We start from the raw sequence: 19842 nt of genomic DNA, 5'->3' as shown, positions 1-19842 counted from the left end.
AGGCTGAACACAAATGTTTCACCTCCTCTCTTTCTCACCACAGGATTTTATTTAAAGCTTATTTTGATATTAAATATGTTTACTGCAAAAACCCTGTGTTTAAAAGCCTTTCAGAAAAAACGGAAGCTACCAGCAGACCTAAGAGACCTGATTGTGGGCCAAAATAGGCCCTACAATTATGCTTGGAAGGGGAGGAAGAGGAAATGCAGATGTAGAGAGGTATTCTAATGAAGGTCACAGACCCTGGATTGCACCAAATACTGCAGGAAAGAAAAACTCATCTCTAAAGAAAGAAATTTTAGCAAGAAGAAACAGGTTCCTTTCCACCACTGGAGTCTATCCTTAGAGAATAAGTGACACAACTGGCATTTCTTTTTAACTTTCATGATTAAAGCCGAGGCTGTTTGTAGCTGTGGGCAGAGCTGAGCCAAGTGCACTGAAAGAGTTCAAAGAAAAAGTGGATTTTAATGTTAAATGTTCAACTAGGAAGTCAGACGCAAAAACACACTTCAGCTGCTCATAACTAAACAGTAATCCACACACTCGCATATACAAACTGCTTTGAATCAGCCAGTTATTGTTCAATGTGAAGCGTGGGAGTTTATCTGATGTAGTAAAAACAGTCGTTCCTCCTGTTACACTCGTCGCACACGTCTCCTCATTTGCATCTTTTCTGACTGCTGCAGGAAGTTGACAGGGAACCTGCAGCTCTGCGCATCCACTTCCCCTTTAGATGCATTGCTCACAATCCTTATGTACTTTCATGGTATAACGACTCTGAATATGCAGCCCAAAGGCATGAAAACAAGCTCCTTATCCAACACTCAAAGCTTATCTGTAGAGCTGGAGAGATTATACAAGCTAAGATATTCACTGAAGCGTATTCAGCTTATTATAGTTAACTATTCTGACAAACACAGGGGTTTTAAAATGTTTGTCTTAATCTTATAGATAAGGACTGAGAAATTCTCTTTTTAAATTACTTTTAGTTTGTAGCACAGTAAGTCACAAGTGTAACATGATGGAACTTTACTTCATTACACAAACATTATGTAGGAATATTATTTCTAAATAACTGGCCATGGATAATGACATGATATACTACACTATATTTCTAACTAGGAAGCTTATTCTCTCGTATTTTAGGCTCAATTTGAAAGGAAGATGTGAAACCTAAAAGGTCAGTTCATATGTGACATATTTGAATGCCCATACATCAGTCCCTGTGTCATCAGGAAGAAACAGTTTTAAGTAGCTCCGTAGCATTACCACCTAATCCTTTCGGGTTGATCAGAGCTTGCAGGACAGGTCAGATGTCAAATGACATTTTAAATATTTATAAAGTATTTTATGTTGATAACTACAATTATTACAAATGTGTTGTCAAGTTATAAGGCATTTGTCAGTTTGACATCATTAAGTAGTCTTTGAAGACCTTGGTGGATGTTAGCCCCATTTTCAAATTGTCAAGATGATCCTACAGACAGAAAACCCACCAACCTCCCTGACAGGAAATACATGCACAGATCTTGATTCCTAAATGAGTGCAGTTCTTCAGCCTTTAGGACCCATTTGTGTCAGATCTCATTAAACAGATGCTGATCAATCACCTGGCCAAGCCCAGAGTTTGTCTGGTCCATGTTGCTCACCATTAGATCGCCTCACGGCTGGAATTTGCTTTCGTAAAAATCCATTACTGACTGCTCTATTTGCCAGGCTAACTTTTTACTGATGCAGTTTAATTGTTGGGTGGCTAAAAATGCTGATATACATGAACCAGATGTTAGACATGGCAATAGACTGAGGGAGAAAACTAAAGAATCCAGCCAACCAGGAGATATGAACCCAGAACCTTTGTCCACCAAAAATTAATTTCTGAATAGACTGCCCCATAGTGTTTAGCTTAACCATCTGATTTGTAGGAGAAACACACCTGAGGATTTTGAGGTGCTGTTAGAACGCTAAAGCAAAACTTCAGAATACCAGTCTTTCCGATAAGGATACGATGAGTTGTTCACTTCAAGCAGAAGCCTGTTCTGAATGAGTTTTATGTTCAACATTGCTGGTGATGATCTGTACAGGCATGATTCACTGAAGCGCTCAGGGCTTTATGGAGTTCGAATGTAAAAAGGCCTTCAGCAGCTTTAATAAATTAAACTCAGAATGTTTTTCCTTTTCACTCTTTAATGTTTGTCTTTTGTATAGAAAACATCATTAATGGAATCACATCTAGAAAGGCAGTCAAGCCCACTATGACCTCTAACCCCTCACCCCCAGTGGAAGGGGTAAGAGCCTTCTGGGGTCATCAGGTGTCAGTCAGTTGCCACAGCGACAGGAAGGCAGGATGGTGCTTTAGTTGATCTTTGGGTGGCGGAAGGCTTTACCAGCGAACTTGGCCTTGTCTCCAAGCTCCTCCTCAATCCTGCAAGTCAGAGGTCATGATTAGCTGTGCTTTGTTTTTCTTAAAAGTCTACGAGCCTGAGAATGACAAAAATCATAATATCTTACCTCATCAGCTGGTTGTATTTGGCCAGACGCTCTGACCTGCAGGGGGCACCGGTCTTAATCTGAAAGAAACGGTAGAATGAGGTTAGCACTGAAGTTGTGGTTTGTTCCCTGTAGTGACCCATTTTCCTACCCAGCAGTTTTAATCAGAAATAGGACCAGACAGTTTAATAGTGGTTGCACTGCTTTTATGTAGCCACTTATTTAAAAAGGCACAAGTCACATTTATTCTTCTGCCTGCAACTGACCAGTGATTTTCCAACAGAACTCAAAACTTTGAGTCTTATACTGATGCACTTTAATTTTCATTTTCAGTCAGACCTCTGTAGATAATCATCAATCTACAGTGTTCATATCAGTCCTTGATTATCAAGGCATTTTGCACAGTTAAGATTTGAGTGATTTCCTTACATTTTTGCTTCAAAATGATCTTAAATCTTTCATTTAAGCTCAACAAATACGTGAAGCAGTAGATATTTAAAGATCTCTGAACAGATTATCTATTTGTGTAGAATCTGTTTAAGAGAAGACTTTAGGTCTTGAAACTTTCCTTTTCAGTTGTAGCCTAGTTATTGACCAGCCATGTGTGAGCAGTCTGGCTTTTTCAAATGACTTTAAAGGGGAATAATGTCAGTATTTTTTTGTTTTTAAAAGAACAAAAACTTGCAGACATTCAATTATTCTTTGTGAACAGATTAATCTCACTGAGACTGTCTGATGAAGTTTAAATACCTGTCCAGTGCAAAGTCCAACCACCAGGTCAGCAATGAAGGTGTCTTCAGTCTCTCCAGAGCGATGGCTAACCATCACACCCCAGCCGCTGCTCTGAGCCAGCTTACACCTGACAGGCAGATATATTTAATTAACTTTGAGCAGAAAATGTTAATATGGACTAAAACAACTCAGATTGGTGTCTTACGCCTGGATGGACTCTGTGACAGAGCCAATCTGGTTGACTTTAAGCAGCAGACAGTTGCAGGCCTTCTTGTCCACTGCCTGCTGGATCCTCTTTGGGTTGGTGACAGTCAGGTCATCACCTACGATCTGATTAGAGCAGAAAAACCAGTGTGTTACTATAATGATGCTATATTCCTGTTACTGAAGGTTTTCCTTGAGTTCTTCCAGGAAGAACCAGTTTGTGTAGTTCAGATTCCAGAAGGCTAACAAACATCTGGTGATGCCAATCACTGTGGCAAAGAAGGGAAAAGAAAAAAAAAAAAAAAGGGAAGAGAAATCTAATGACAGTCAGGTTGTGTCACATGTCTGCACACCTGTCTGTGCACCTCACCTGGATGTCTACAGAAGAAGTGAATTTAGCCCAGTGCTCCCAGTCATCCTGGTCAAATGGGTCCTCAATGGACTGGACTGGAGAAAGAGACAGACACTGAGGAGAAAGTTTCCACAGTAGAAATGCCACAGACACCCAACAGGCTCAATGCTGTTACTGTGCTTAACAGTTACATGAATTCAATTGGAAATGTGCACACTGAACAAATCTGTGGTTCTCTAAATTAATTTTATCAGTTGAACATCATACATTCTTTAATGGAAAAAATAAATTTAGAACCCCTCTAGAGAGATTTTTAAGAGCATTTTTCCTGCAATGAACAAAAAGGCAGCCTGACCACTTCCTGAACTCAAAAGGCTTATTTCGCTCCCTCAAGAGCTCAAGTGAGCTAAACCAACTAAACATTTTGAATACCTCTGAGCAAAGTATTCAAAAAGGAATTTTGAGTTTCATACTTGGCAGCCTTGTTTGAAATTTAAATGCTTTAAGAGACCAATATATTCCCTTCCAAAGACATTTGGTTAAACCACAGACTCAAAGCAAAGTGTAGCAACAGAATTCGTTTTGTTTTCTAGCTTTTTGAAAGACATTTTAAGACCATCAATCGAAGTCAAATCTCAAGATCAATTTGACACATCAGTGTAACATCGGTTTAGTTGTCCAAATTCACTGGAGTTTCTCAACTCCAGTGAGAAACTCCAGTGAAAGGTCATGGGTCAACACATTTGAATACATTTTGCCTACATTCAGGATGCAAACAGAGCATCACTGTTTATGTTCTGAAGTCATTCAGTGGTCATAGCAGCAGTTCTAGTCAATCTTACCAGGGTAGTTCTTGATAAAGCTGCGGTAGAGGTCACCCAGCTTTTCACCAGAAATGTGTCTAGAGGGGTCATCGGGGGATTTGAAGTCCAGGTCGTACTTTCCATTGCGGAAGAACTCTGAGGCGGCCACATCCATGCCAATGATGATTTTGTCAGGGTAACCGGCCTTCTCGATGGCAGTCTTCAACAGCTCCAGAGCTGTGAACACAAAAACCACATTGTTACAAGTCATAATAACTTAAATCTTGAGTTGTGTCAAATTTGTATTATTAGTTTTGTAGTAATCAGCTCAACCACTGTTAATTTAACTGTCTGACTACCTGAAGCAGCAATACACACAAGTCTGCTATAAATTCTATTGCATTAAGAGTCACAACAGTCCAAAGATAAACTACATAATGCAATGCCTCGTCACTGTGTGGTCAGGTGCAGATCTCACCCTCATTATTCTCCAGGATGTTTGGAGCGAAGCCTCCCTCATCTCCCACGTTGGTGGCATCTTTTCCATATTTAGCTTTGATGACATTCTTCAGGTTGTGGTAGACCTGAAAACACAAGGTATTTAAACAGTTAGACATCGGTTTTACCATTCATAGAGGAAACTTTGCAAGGGGGCAGGGTTTAAGTTAACCTCAGCTCCAATCCTCATGGCCTCGTGGAAGTTGGAGGCTCCAACTGGCAGGATCATGAACTCCTGCATGGCCAGTTTGTTTCCAGCATGGCTACCACCATTAATCACATTAAAGGCCTGCAGAAAGAAAAAGATTTTAATTAAAAATACTATACATATGCAAATTATCCAACCATAAGTTGCAAAAGACATCTGGAGCTTGAATTGAAAATAATAAAAATCTGATGCACAATAATAGTCCAGAGGCTCACTAGAAATTTCCCATAGGCTTGCAATGTTAATAGCAAACTAAAAAAAAAAAAAAAAAAAAAAAAAAAAAAATAATATCATTTAAAGTAAAATCAAGTTGAGTCAAGGAGTCTTTAAAGGCAGTTTTCCACTTCACTTAAGCACAAGCCCCTCCCACTCACAGGCACAGGAAGGATGACATCTTTGTGTCCAGCAAGGTCAGCAATGTGGCGGTAGAGGGGAACTCCTTTCTCTGCTGCTCCAGCTTTACAGACAGCCAGCGACACACCCAGGATGGCATTGGCACCAAACTTGGCTGCAAACAAAGAATCAGACGTGCATCCTTGCTTCAAAACAATCTGCATACAGTTGCACAGTAGGGCCAAACTACCAGGTAAAGAGGGTCGAGTATTCCTCCAAGTTGTTTGAACTCATCTGAGTTTTCCCCAAAAGTTTAGTATAAATCTAACATTTGAATACATTCAGGATATGAATGAAGCATGAGTGTTAAACCATGACTCAAAGGATGTCAACTGACTTTCCTTTACAAGATTTGAGGGTTTCTCAAATATAATTGCAGGTTAAAATATTCTTCTTGCTAGTGAAGAGTTGATTTTAACCTGCCACTAGAAAGTTTAAACAGATTGTAACAAACATGGACTCCAGTTGAAGTTCATTAATGCCCAGTCATTTATTAAAGTCCCATCCTTCAGTACACAAACTTGGCAGACACAGCTTTAAGTGCAGTGGAATTTCTTAAGTAATTTCCTCATGCCCAGCAAGTTAACATGAAATGGTGATCCTCAGAGAGTCCATACCAGATGTTCAGTGAATCAGTTACAATGTCAGAGGATCAGAAATCTTAATGAAATCTTAAGAAATCTGTTAGATGGCACATTTATTTTAGGATATATAGACTGGTGCACCAGTATGCTGTATAAATGCCAATGAATGCAGTGCTTCCAGCTTTGTTTTCATTCTTCTACAATTCACTTCAGCAGTTCATTTCCTGGTAAATATTTTGTTTACCCAGTTCTTATAACTTAATATTGTTTGGATTGGTTTTAAAAGAATTGACTATGTGCACGATAGCATATGCTAGTTCCGGTGCGGAAAATCCTGTGTGGAGCTTTGTTTCCGGTGTCCTATTCGCGCCCTGTTTAATGTCCAAAAGAAGTTAACCAAATGAATGAATTAAGTGTCGATTTACATTTCTATAGATGTCTTGGTCATTTACCCAATATAACTGTAAATGATGTTCATGGACTTGTCGATATTTTGCCCCCACGCCTCGGAGCAAAAGAGAAAAGGGATTCAAATGTTATATTTCTCAGCTGTCCCTCGTTTATTGCGGGTGTTATGTTCTAAAAATAACCAGCGATAGGTGAAATCAAGTAGCCAATTTTATTTTTTTGATGCGTGGACATCGTGGACATCCAGTACTGCACTTTTTAATTTAGAAGGTAAGTCACAACATACCCTTCATACATACTAATGTATAGAAACCCTCACCAGCAATCGTTCATTTTTTGTGTGGCTTTTTTCACGGTTTGTTAACATGCTGTGTAGGTGTGTACTTGACTCGCTGATATCGACATAACGGGAAACATCTGACTGTTGTTCACCTGTAGTTTGAATGCTGAACATTTGCCTGTTTAAAGAATAAGACCAGTCACTATACAGAGATGTGCTTCTGAATGTGGACGATGTGTCTTATGCTGCAGTGATGCAGTTCTGCTTGTGTTGAGTGATGCAAACAACCGATCGATCTAAACTCTTTAAACGTCAATCACGTGGTTACCGGCTACCGGCGAAAATAATCGGGACGGTAAGCCAATTTCTGTCTTAGCGCATTTGCGCCGCTGTGTGTTTTTGTGGTCTTCTTTTGCGGCTAATTCAGTGAATTTTGGTCTGATCGTGGTGAAACTTGGTGTGTGGAGTCAGTGATGGCTCTGGGAGCTAACCAGCCTATCTTTAACCGGTTACTTTTATGAAGTCTGAAGAATTTCTGGTTCGGTTTTGTTTGTTTAGCGGACTTCTGCGCATTTACGTAACTGCTCGTTTAATCGCGGCTTATTTTCGGTGTGTTTGGTGGTTGTAGAAATGGTTTATATGACATTTTAGCTGAGATTATGAGGTTTCTGTGGATACCACACATGTCTGGACTTGTATTTCTCAACCCGCGTTATAACCGATTAAACGTGATCTCCTCCTTTTTGCCCCCGGTACCGGAGACGTGGGGCTTAAGTGGTTAAACGTCAAAATCTATCATTAGATTTTTTGTGACACAACAGTGGTGAGTGTTCCCACCTTCTGCTCTTTGGAACTTAACGCAATCTTTCCGTTTTCAAGCTTTGGACATGATTTTGGAGTATATCTTAGCAGTAGCGATTTACCGCAAAGTAAAGCTACCGGAAATGTGCAACCCCACATCCGGCCTCAAACCAGGAAGTTAGCATTTTCTCGTGCACATAGTCAATTTGCCATTTTACATCGCCACCCTTTCATGTTTTTACATAAAAGAAACAAATCTTAAATTCAACTACTTTTATGAGGCGAATTTCTAAGTCCTTACATTTGTTTTCAGTGCCATCCAACTCCAGCATGAACTTGTCGATCTTCTCCTGCTCGACAACGCTGAATTTCTGTAAAGATGGGATGAAGTACATTAGCATGCAGGGAATCCCTGCGGTAGTTCAACTGTATTAGCATCAAGCTAACATCAGCAATCCAACTGTTAACAGATACCTTCTCAATCAGCTTGGGGGCAATCTCCTTGTTGACATGATCCACAGCCTTAACGGTACCTGCAGGGAAACACAGGTGTTAGCAGCCACGCTAAAAGCAGCATTAATGCCATCCCCAGCCCCACACACGTGACTCCTCCCACCTTTGCCCAGGTAGCGGCTCTTGTCTCCGTCACGAAGCTCCAGAGCCTCATGGACTCCAGTTGAGGCGCCGCTGGGAACAGCAGCCCTGAACAGACCTGAGATGACGTTTGACCGTCAGGTTACTGAACTCGCCGCAAACAGGAAGTGCGTCATGGTCAAAGTGACAGCTGCTCACCTTTGGCTGTCCACAGGTCCACCTCCACTGTGGGGTTTCCCCTGGAGTCCAGAATCTCACGAGCGTGGATCTTGGTGATAGACATCCTGACTGAAGGGGGGAGAGAACCAGGTTCAAATATTAAGAAACTCTTTAAATGTGAATTTTGACATGCGAGTAAAAATAAATAAAAAACCCCAATCCCTGTGAAGAGGAGGTCAGATTGAGTGAGAGACCTGCTGCAGAAATCCTGTTTAATGCCATGATGACCTTTCTTATCAGACTCCACCCACACAACCAATCACAGCCCTGCATTCCTGACTGACGGCTACAGGGCTCAACAGAAGAGCGGGACAGACCATTCTGCAGGCAGGAGGGGGGGTATCATAGTCTGGCTGGGATATTTATACCAACACCAGCCGTGTGGGAGCCTTTGACCTTTTCCCTGACCTTTCTGCAGAGGTCGTGACTTCCTCCCTGCTGTTCTTGAGTTACACAGACTCTTATTAATGCTTGTGACATTTGAAGAGGCATTTGTGACTGAGCTGATATTAGCCTCCACTGTGCATGACCCACTTGACCTCACAGCTGAAGGACTGGGCTTTATCTGGTTGCTAGGTCTCATACAGCAAGCTCTTCTGATTCTGTGCACACTGAGAAAAGCTCCTGTAGTTAAAGTGTACTGGTCCAACTGTGTGAGCAGGTTCAGAGCGTCCCTCACGTCTGCTGTGTGTTATGTAAGAGTGTGTTTGGGCAGATGCCATTTGAACAGCTGAGCTCTTACAGTACACTCCAAACCCCTGATGGCCTTTACAAACACTGTACATCTGCTTAGAGTTTAACTTGGCTGCAGATGAGTGTGGGTCAGCCAGCCTCTTTCAGAATGAATAAGCTGACTATAACAGCGGCAGTCTGACAAAGTCTGTTCAATACGAGGCACAGCAGCCCCAGCTTCAACCAAATTCTGAAGTCACTGATCCTTCGAAGTATTAGTGTTTTTCCTGTACACAGCTTGGGTACATCTGAGCACCTAGATGTTGTCTGTATTCTATGTCAAGTCCAAACATATGAGTCATAAAAGTCAGTGAAACTTTTAGGGGAAATCTGTTGAAACCCCATTTTGTTATCATGAGTCTACCGTTAAACGTCTCAGGCAGATGGAACAAGGCCTGTTCATGCTGGGTGAGCTGAAAACTGAGCAAAGTAAAGCTGACTGAGGACACTTAAATGCACACCAACTACTCATTTCACACAGTCTTCTCATGTTTCTTTAAAAGGCAGTCACAATAATGCTGACCACTAAAAACTGTTTTTAGGTAGCTTTGCTCATCAGGACTTTCAGCCGTCAAACCCAAGACACTCACCTCTGCAGCTTTTGGCCTTAACAGCATACAAGAGGCTATAACTGACTATAATGACCTCTCAAGGCAAAGCCAATCATATTATTAAAGTCCATCTTTTTAAGGATTTCTTATTCCTTTATGGACTCCCTCCTCACAAACCCCAGTTTAACCGCTGACAGGTTCACTCAGAGACCTGCTCAGAGGAGTTAGTAGGCTTGGACAAACCCATTTAACAGTTTTGTAAGTGGAGTTTAATTCACTCATGCATAAGTGTGTTTATCGGTTTATGGTTAGAAATAAAATGATGATAAAGGCAACTTCATTGGTTTTTACTACATGCAGGCCCAGCAAGTGGCCAAAATGCTTTCTGGTCTCATCTGTGAATACATTCGAGTCCAGTTCGTAACAGAACAGCTCACGCATGAGATCAAGCATGTGGCACCACTGGTCTGTGAGCTGCTCCTGCTCACTGTTGGTCAGCCGTGGAGAAGCACAAGTTTGAACATACAAACTGGTTCACCAGTATGGAATATGTTTTCATCTGACAAACATCAGACCACTGAAGGACGATGGGGAGGGGGCTTCACTTTAACATGCTTTATATCGAGAATTAGCACAATAGCTTTAAGTCAATGAGCGCTCACATTATAGTTATATTTACAATGATGCATTCAGGGGGACAGACTAGTCCACACATGGCTGCTTGGATACAGAATCATTTTGAAGGATTAGTGCCCCCCCCAGCCCCCCCTTAAACCACACCCTTGTCTCGCAGACCCCTGAGGGGACGATACGCCTCATTTTAATGTGCAGAGTGGCCATTTAGACACCCAGCAGGTCACGTTTAAACCACCTGTGATCATTAGCTTTGAGTGAAGTCTGCTGCTAGACCATGTGGAATGAATGAAAACAACTTTTATTGGCTGAATGATCCTTAGCAGCTTAGCAGCGGGGCAGGTTTAGGGACACTTTGTTTCAGCCTGCTAAACAAACAAGAAATGAACCAATAACACAATAAAAATGTCTCCAAGTGTAAATGTTGTCACACAGAAAGAAGTGCGTTACACTACAGATGAATCAAAGTCACTCAACAAGTAGAAAGTCAGCAGAACAGAAGTCTGTTCAAAATGTAATGAAACCCTTTCCTTTAAGGTGAAAAGTCAGATTCAGGAAGTGTTGCTTGGGGTTTATATAACCTGCTTAAATGTGTGCAGATCTGAGCTCAGGGGGACTTTAAACGCTAAAGATTCACATTTAAAGCTCCCCATGAGCACATGGAGGGTGTCCGGCCGTCCGTGGACTTTGAGCCTCTCACGTCTGTCTGTCAGCTCTGTGACCTTCAGCCCACCCAAAGTCAAACCTTTCAAACTTTGTTCCCCTTCCTGCTATAAACAGGAACAAAATGAGTCTCCAGAACAGGAACTCATTTATGTTAGCACCTCAGGAGAACTTCTGCAAACTGAACTTTCAGAGTAAAAGTCTAAAACACATGCCACCAAACCAGAAGCAGTCTGAGCCGGAAACAAACAGGAAGTTATTCAAAAATCTCCAAGCAGAGCCCTCAGCTGTCTGCCGTCCCAGCTTACCTGTTCAGACGCAGTGAGCAAGAAGAGGGGGTCGTCTGTCCGTCTGTCCGTCTGTCCGTCTGTCTGACTGTCCGACTGACGTGGAAAGTGTCTGTCTGTCCCCCAGCAGGGCTTTTATAGCCTCTCCCTGCAGCTGCAGCAGAAGGAGGAGGAGGAAGGAGGGAGTGTGTGCATGTGACAGGACGGAGGCAAACAGAAAAACCTCCCAGCTGTAGTTAATCATCAGATCCTCACTGCTGTTTGCCATCTGCAAACATAATTATAACAGCCTTAATCTGAAGCTGTGTACGTTTCTATGAGGACTCCAGTCCTAGTGTAACATGCTCAGATATGTAAATACTTCCGGTCTCTTCCTGAACACACACATTTCTAGTGCTTCCCAAAGAGCCAAAAGGAAAATCACCAGCAGTGTAACACAATCCAGGAAGTCTTTAAACTCCGGTACAATGAATGTTTCTGTCCATCAGTTGCTCTGAAATAAGAGCTTAAAGACTTCAGGGGACATGGCTGCACTGGAGTAACAGTGTGATATAATCTTTATTTCACCCAAAAGTCATTAAGTGCCCGTGTTACTGCAGCCAAAACATTAAACACAGCCTGCAACACCACAAAGCAAAGGCAGGAGAGCTCAGGTAAATAACAAAATACATACATAATAATAATGAAAATGAAATGGAAAAGTCTGAAAATAATGTAAGAAATGTATAAAACCACCTCATTAATAGTAATAAATAGTAATCAGGACCTGCCGTGCCGCTTTAAAAGGAACTGCTCTTTGATTTTATATCTGCAGAGACGATTTGAATCCAGGAAGTGCTGCGACTCGAACACTCGAGTGCTATCATCACTGTTTAATTTAATGCTTTCAAACACAGGAATCATTAAACAAATGTGGCTCTGTGTGCATGATCTAATCTAAAACTTTAAAATCACTGTGACGCTCACAGCCAGACGAACCCCAGAGCTCGGGCTCATCTGAGGGAAAACATCACATGACATGTTAATTTGTCTAATAAGCAGTTTAAGGTTTAATATTTATTCAGAGGAAAACCTAAAGAAACGAAATCCCTGATGACAAAGGACGGCCTTTACTCTGAGGAAGCTGTGTGTTTTGTCTTAGTGGGCACTCCAATGGTTTAGACCGATTACTTTTAAGTAAAAGTTACCCAGTTAAACTCTATTTTATGTGGTCCCTCATCTTCAAAGGGCAAAAAGGTGTTTCTCATTCTGACTTTCATTCAAAAATACACATAATGAAAAAAACGGAAACCTCTGAAATTCCCTGTTTTCAGATTTGATTTCTGCTGTTTTCACGTGTCTCTTTTGTGCATACCTGATTTCATTGTGGTTGAATGCAAAGATGTTAAGGGTGTTTACACCTCCGTAAACATCTTCACATTCAACCTGAAACAGTAAACCAGTATAAACACTGGTTTACTGTTTCAGTCCCATCTGTGATTAGAAATATTGTCTCTTTGGTTGACAGCAGTAGAAACCTGCAGTCATTTCAGGTACACAAGCTTAGACTGGTGAGGTTTAACGACTGTATCTGCATATTTAAATTGCACTAAAGCTTAAAGTTTGCATTTTTACGGGCGTGGCCTCTTTGACTCACAGGTGGATGGCGACAGGGGCAGCTGCAGCAGCTGATCACTGAATGCAGGTACAAGTTCACAAAGGTTTCAAAATACAGCCCAACTGTTAAAATCCAGCAGACTGATTAAATAAAACGATTTAGCTCATCATTTGTGCAAACTGGTGTGACATGAACATTCACAGAGGACTTTCCTCCTAAACAAAAGCCTCAAAGGAACAAAAATTTAAATTTCTACCATAATGCGGTGAAAAAAGGCACAAATTAGTTCAAAATGTCACAAGAATGAAGGAAAAAAAGTCTTTTTGTGGGGCCCAGTTTTACTCTCAGTGTGCTGAATGACTATTATGCTGTGGGGTGAACAAGAGTGATGGTCCCTCACGCTCACAGAGAAGGTTAAAGTTCATCTAAAGGGGAAATGTGAGACCAGCTCAGCATTCACTGCAAAGGGCAGTAACCCCAGCACACACACACCTTACCCTTTACGCTCACCTTTAACTGTACTTCACACACACCGAGTGGCTACACGGCGGCCTGTCCAGCGTCCCCGGTGCCTTTACTAAATATAGCTGCACTTTACTGGAGTGGTGGGGGAGGGGCACACTCTGTATATGACACATAGTGTAAGTTCTCCTGCAGCGCTGCATTTGATCTTACTGTCTGTGTCAGTAAAGTGGAAGTTTGTCACTTCTACTTCACCGTGACATGTAACTGTAGTTCCACAGCAGTACGAGTGGGCTGCAGTACCATAGTAACAAAATCACATGTTGCACTAGAAGTTCACATTTTTATATTTCAATAATACTACTTTTAGTTGTACTACTCTTAGCAGTAATCATTTATGTTGCATTTTAATAACATACACAGATGTTTGTTTTTATACACCTGTGGGGACCCGTGTTTACAAAGGTCTCCAACTAAAAGGTGAAGAGCAGAGTGTTTGTAAGAGTTTTTGGCTGGTGCCATGTTGATCTTTTTAGAGTCAGGCGTGGCCATGTTTGGATGAGAGTTTGGAGTGCTAAGTTATGACCTTATACCATCTTGCAGGGTTATAAAGTCGCGTCCATGGACTGAATGAGTGCGCCACACAGGCACAGATATCTGAATTTCACTTATTAAAAGTAGAGCTCAGCCTTTTTGGGCATCTTGTACAAGCATATTTACTTCAGTTCTACGTTTGGACATTTTAACTTGGGAGATCATGGGGACTGAATTACTTTTTTGGAGGCCTGAGTGGACATTACAGGAACTGCAGTTTTTAGCATTTCAGCTCTTGTCTACAGGTCAGAGGTCAGCCGATCTGTCCCTATAAAGCACATTCATTATTAGTGTGCCTGCCACACACATAGGCCTGTGTTTTCAAACATTTTATAAGCTAAGGTATATTTTCCTGTTTCTTCAATTAGAAGATATTCGCAGCTGCCTTAAAATAAAATTTTCTTTGAAAGAGTGCATCATGCAAAGCTCTAAAGTCAGTAACACCTCCTCACTGAGGTAAGACTTTTATTCCCCTTCTGCTTAGTTTTCCTCTAAATTACTTTTAAGCTGTCCGTGCTGATATGTTTTAGGCTAACGTGGTTTCTGTGAGAACTATAAGGATCTTCGTGCATATGGGACCTCGTGAGTTTAAGGAGAGGGGCCCTGAGAAGAAGTCATTTGTGGGCGGCTATGCTTGGTATATTTTTACCATGTGACTTTTAAATAAAAATAAGAGCACATTTTTACATTATAGGGATATTTCAGAGAGTCCTCATGCCTTTGAAAGACTAAAGAGCCATGATAAGCCTCTGGGTTAACATGTGCCCACACATGAGTAGGATGACACGTGTTTGGGCTTGTACAGTTTTCATCGTAAGAGTCATTTTTTGCTTGAATCCAAAATAATGCGAATGTTTCTACATTATGAGAATGTTTTCAGTCATTGTCACATTCACACCCACAGTTAACCCAACACACGTGTTTTTGGACTGTGGGGTGAAGCTGTAGTTCCCCTAGAGAACCCAAACAAGCACAGGGAAAACAAACAAATTCAGTCTGGCCTGGTTTTGAGGTGGAGGGCATTTTTTCATCCTTTTTTATAAAGCCACAAAAGCCTTTTCTGCTTCATAGTACAGTGTGAGGGGAAGGGAGGCGGGAGGTGTGAGGGTTCATATCTGGTTTTGGAGTCAGTTAGTTTTGGACTTGACAAGCCAGTATGTTAATGTGTACAAAAAGCAATGTGGATGTGTGGGCCCATACCTGTGCACAAACCTGTGCAGGTTTTAAACCATAATAATGAAGACATTCAGCATGTGATGACATTTATGTATGAAGAGGAAGTTTTGTATTTTATGGAAAAGTTGGCCTTTTCTCCTTCAGAGCACTCTTTGAGGTTAAGGATTAGATCAGGGGACTTGATAAGGCAGTAAGTCAATATGGGTCCACACTTATGCAGAAAGACAAACGTGTGTGTATTGTTTAAATGCTATATAAGCTCTAACAAGGAGTTGTGCTTAATACTAATACTACAACTTGTTGTGGCATATTTAATCAAATATTAGGTGTGATGCGTGTATATGAGTGCACTAGACTGTCTTATTTTTTTAGCTGTGTGTCGCACAATAAATCAGCCCCTGAAGAAGAGGTGTTTGTAGAAATCATTTGTAGAACACAAGCTGTAGCACACACACACACATATAAAGACACCCTCAGAATGTAAGTATAACCATGTTTGTTTTTATTTCATTCAGGTGTGCAATCAGTTTTCACAGAGCTCTGATTGGACGCTGGTCAATCGCCACTGTAGAAAAATAATGGTAACACTATGTTCCTGCGTTAAACACGAGGTGTAATCTCAGGTTAAAAGCTACCACAAGGTAACTTAGACCAGAGAAAACCCTTTGATTCATCTCTACAGCAGGAAACACACCTGAAGATTGAAAATGACTTAAAAAAACAAAACAAAACTAAAGAAGCTCAGATATAGAAACACAGGGAGGAGGGTAGGGGAAGGGAGGTGCAGGTGGCATCCATCTCGTGAGATGAAGGTGGCTGTCTTGGCCTACATTTTAGACGTCCTCAGGTACTCAACCATTTTGAACACCTTGCTGGATACCTGACCACCAGAGGCGTCTTTCGTGCCCTTGGCTATGAGTATCGCTGCAGAGACAGACAGGAAGCAGGAGCGTGTCACACTCAGAGATTTGGAGTGAATTCAAAGGATAAAAATGTGCTGAGTCAACGGGAACATCTTACCTGTGTGTGTCTTTCCGACACATATGCTGTACGTGTTTCCTTCGGCATCTGCTGAGGTCTTCAGGTCCAGCGCAAAGACTCCTTCAACATCCATCTGGTCTCGGATCAGCCGGCACCTTACTCCACCGATGTAAACGCCATTCTGAGCGAAGCTCGACCGGTCTTTAGCAGCCAGCTTCTTGATCTCATCGACCTAAAAAAGGGAAACAGAGCGAGAGATAGAGATTAGTAGATCTATTCAACTGAGTCCTCCAAATTCCCAGCCACCTTGAAGTACCCACCATGACCAGCATGGGCTCTTCTCCTTTTACAGGCTGAGTTTATTTAAATCTCACAATAAAAAAGCAGCTGCAGTGTGCGGAGGATCATAAACAAGCGTCAGAATAGGAAGCTAAAGTAATTGAAACATGATTTAATGTGGTGTGATCATTGTGAGCATGCAGAGTAGGAAGCGAGAGAGAGAAAAACGACATTCAGGCTCATTGGTTTGTGTGTTTCCAGCTGGAATTGGAACAAATAATAACTTTGTTGCGCCACCTGTTGATACTGGTTTTACTGGTTTGGCTGAGCTTTGTTAGTGTGTCACACTGACACAGGCACTGGCCTAGTTCAGACACCATCCACTAATCAGAGTGTTTTTACCAGCTCTGAGGTCACAGAAATGTGTTCATTTAATGCATTTATCACAAATAAAGTCATTTTTTTCACCATTATGCATCTGTGATATAACCTGTATTCACATTATTTTCTTTTAAGTAGAAAATTAAAAATGATCTTATCTGGTTTTAGGACTGCATCACATTTATAGCTTCAGGTTTTATTTATTTATTTATTTATTATTATTTAGATTTATCTATTAATTAATTCCTTGTTTTATAAGTCAGTTATCTATTAACTGGATCATTAATACTGCTAATTAGATTATTTTAAAACAGAAAAAATAAAAAAGATTTAGTATAATCAATAATTCTAATAAAAATAAAAGCTTTACTATACGTTTTTTATATTAAAAATAAAAGATTATTATCATAGTATATAATAATATATATACTGTTGTGGGACTGTATTAGATTTCGGGGGGAGGGGGGGGGGGGTCAGTCTGGTTTTATTATTGAAATGAAATTATTAATCAAATGTATTTGTTCAAACTCGAGATGCGGTTGAAGAAGTTGAAGTGTTGACTTGCAGAAATAAAAAGTGATCGCTGCTGTTAAAGACACTGTCACTGCACTTTGCTCTGAAGCAGCAGAGCTGAATCACATGAACTGTGGACAGATTTAACCTTTTGAAGTGTTTTCACTGCGCTTCATTTCTCAGAAAACATGTTTTGTGACTGAGGCTCAGAGAGGAAGGAGGCCTCAAGTGCCTTCAAACTCACCAGGAAGTACATGCATTGTAGCTTTAAATGCAGTCTGCGTCAGATCTCTGTTTACACATATGAACCTGACATGCTTAGATTCAGCATGACTTCCTCTTTCTGAGGCCTTCTTTAACTAACAAACCTGCACACAAACCTGATTCAAAGCTGATCACTGCCAACTGTTTTTGATGGATTTAATGTCAGACGTGCTCGGGGTTCAGCCTCACGTGTAACTGAATTCACACTTCCTGCTTTCTGTCAGCTTTTGCTCTGCAGGTTTCTGAGCTCACACGTGAGATTTAACCATTGCTCTGTTTTTGTGGCGACTTTTCTGAGAAGTGAAGGGAGCTGCAGGAGGATCGAGGAGGAAAGAATGTGAGGACGACAAGTCAAGACATGAACACACACACACCAAAATGCACACGCTGCTGCCTGCACAGGCAAAACCACTTCCCGAAAAACATCACCCAATCAGAGAGGAGAACACTAGTGAGTGTAACAAACCCACGCAAATGCACACAGAGTGTTTTTAAAAGCAGGAACGAACTTCTTTAATTTTAAAATTTAAAGTTTACAAACTGTAAAAAAGACAAATCCTGCAGGTGTGGGTGTCCATGTGTGTGTGTTTGAGAAATTGTGCAACACTCCACTCCTTACCTCAGTGTGTGTGCATGTGTGTGTGTGTGTGTGTGTGTCTCAGAAACAAGAAGTGATCGTCTCGTCTTCCTGTATTCGCCGTTTTTCGACATTGTCTCCTTATAAGGTAGTTAAAGCAAACGCACAGCACAAACACCCGGAAACTACCGGAAACTCACAACCGTTACGCAGCCTGCTCTGAGACATTAGCATTCATCTTTTTCCATTTCCATTTTCCAAAATGTGCAGAAAAACGAGCACCTCACGTAAAACTTTTTTTTTTGTCACACTGAACAATTATTTAATGGAAATAAAATAAAACCTAAAAACCTTGAATGACACATGTTTTCTTTCCAGTTATAATTAACACCATTTCCAGAAAACTACATGTACTGTAGCATGTTTGTGCTTTCTGGCAAAAGTTAAAATGAGGAAGTTTAAACACATCTCTTGAACTCCTGAAAAGTTGTTTCTACACCTGAAATCATATCGAAACTAAAAAAAATAAAAAAATAATAAAAAAAAATCATAAAAAACCCAATTCCTCTACTGTACTTTTAAAAATTAAAAGCTAAGGGAAGCAGCCAATGAGCTGAGAATTGTCACCTTGTTGCTCAGTGAGTTTCCCCTTTGAAGCCAAGCTTTAAATTTCTGACTTTTTTTAAAAAAGCTGTATGGCACACGTGTTTTCCTGCAGCACCTGAACACAGCACTAAGAGCGGGAAGTGAGCTAGCCAGGCAACAAACTGAACACACCCAAAGCTCAAGAAGAAGACACAGACATGCAAAATAAGAAGCTATTTCCAAGAAATTTTCTCATAGCAACAGAAAATGAGCCAAAGGAGTGGCAGTTTGTGCAGGTTGATGTCACCAGTCTGAGCAAGTTTTTGAGTGTGAGGTTGTTTAAAAACTCTTGGCAGAAGCTTTAAAGGAGGAAGTGGACATTTTTTTTTACATATATTTAGCTGTTTGTAGAGGCAGGAAGAGGAACACTGTGTGTTCGTGTGTGTGTGTACCGTGACTTGGATGCCGGGTGAGCTGGCCCAAACGCTCTCCTGCCCAGATGCGATTCCACAGATGGCTGCCTCTGCCACCGGGCACGTCCCGCTCTGGTCGGGTGTCTTCAAGTTATCAATATAACTTTGCCACGACATCCTGATCAAAAACACAAACTGATCAATAACCTGGATTCACAAGCACCAAATCAATATTATGTTTTGCTATGTTTGAAAGAGAGAGAGAGAAAGAGGTGGGACAGCTCGCTAGCTTACCTGTGCAGGTAGAGTCTTGGGTGTGAGGAAGAGGGGAGAGAGCAGTCGAATGCAGAAAGAAGGAAGAAGAGCTGTCTTTTATACACCACTCCCAGCCTGCTGGCAACTTCCTCTCTCACTGTCACTGTTGAGTGAGAGAGTCGCCCGACCCCTCCCCTCTCTGTCTCTCTGTCACTCTCTCTCACTCACCTGGGAAGTAAAAGAAAAAACAAGGAAGTGATTTGATCAGCACACAAACATCCACTAATTTAAACCTTTAAAACATCAGTCCTGTAATACGCTGAGCTGTAATCGGTC

The 19842-nt window shown here is 41.2% G+C and overlaps 2 protein-coding genes across 2 annotated transcripts; both read right to left on the bottom strand.

Moving 5' to 3' along the window:
• Positions 1 to 2166: 2166 nt before the first annotated feature.
• On the bottom strand, positions 2167 to 8785 carry LOC134623093 (beta-enolase-like). The gene is made up of 13 exons (XM_063468302.1): positions 8543 to 8785; positions 8367 to 8462; positions 8225 to 8283; positions 8052 to 8121; positions 5659 to 5792; positions 5249 to 5365; positions 5057 to 5162; positions 4618 to 4815; positions 3794 to 3870; positions 3425 to 3549; positions 3238 to 3346; positions 2509 to 2567; positions 2167 to 2422 (listed from the first exon to the last, which is right to left on the bottom strand). The coding sequence occupies exons 1-13, from the start codon at positions 8625 to 8627 to the stop codon at positions 2353 to 2355; spliced, it is 1305 nt and encodes a 434-aa protein (XP_063324372.1). The 5' UTR covers positions 8628 to 8785; the 3' UTR covers positions 2167 to 2352.
• A 6952-nt stretch (positions 8786 to 15737) lies between these two features.
• On the bottom strand, positions 15738 to 19628 carry LOC134623092 (profilin-1-like). The gene is made up of 4 exons (XM_063468301.1): positions 19546 to 19628; positions 19291 to 19429; positions 16279 to 16471; positions 15738 to 16182 (listed from the first exon to the last, which is right to left on the bottom strand). The coding sequence occupies exons 2-4, from the start codon at positions 19426 to 19428 to the stop codon at positions 16085 to 16087; spliced, it is 429 nt and encodes a 142-aa protein (XP_063324371.1). The 5' UTR covers position 19429; positions 19546 to 19628; the 3' UTR covers positions 15738 to 16084.
• Positions 19629 to 19842: the final 214 nt, after the last annotated feature.

Source organism: Pelmatolapia mariae, unplaced genomic scaffold (genome assembly GCF_036321145.2).
Source record: "Pelmatolapia mariae isolate MD_Pm_ZW unplaced genomic scaffold, Pm_UMD_F_2 NODE_ptg000392l+_length_51772_cov_1, whole genome shotgun sequence".
In the NCBI taxonomy this organism is placed as follows: Eukaryota; Metazoa; Chordata; class Actinopteri; order Cichliformes; family Cichlidae; genus Pelmatolapia; species Pelmatolapia mariae.
This window is presented reverse-complemented; position numbering and strand designations above follow the sequence as displayed.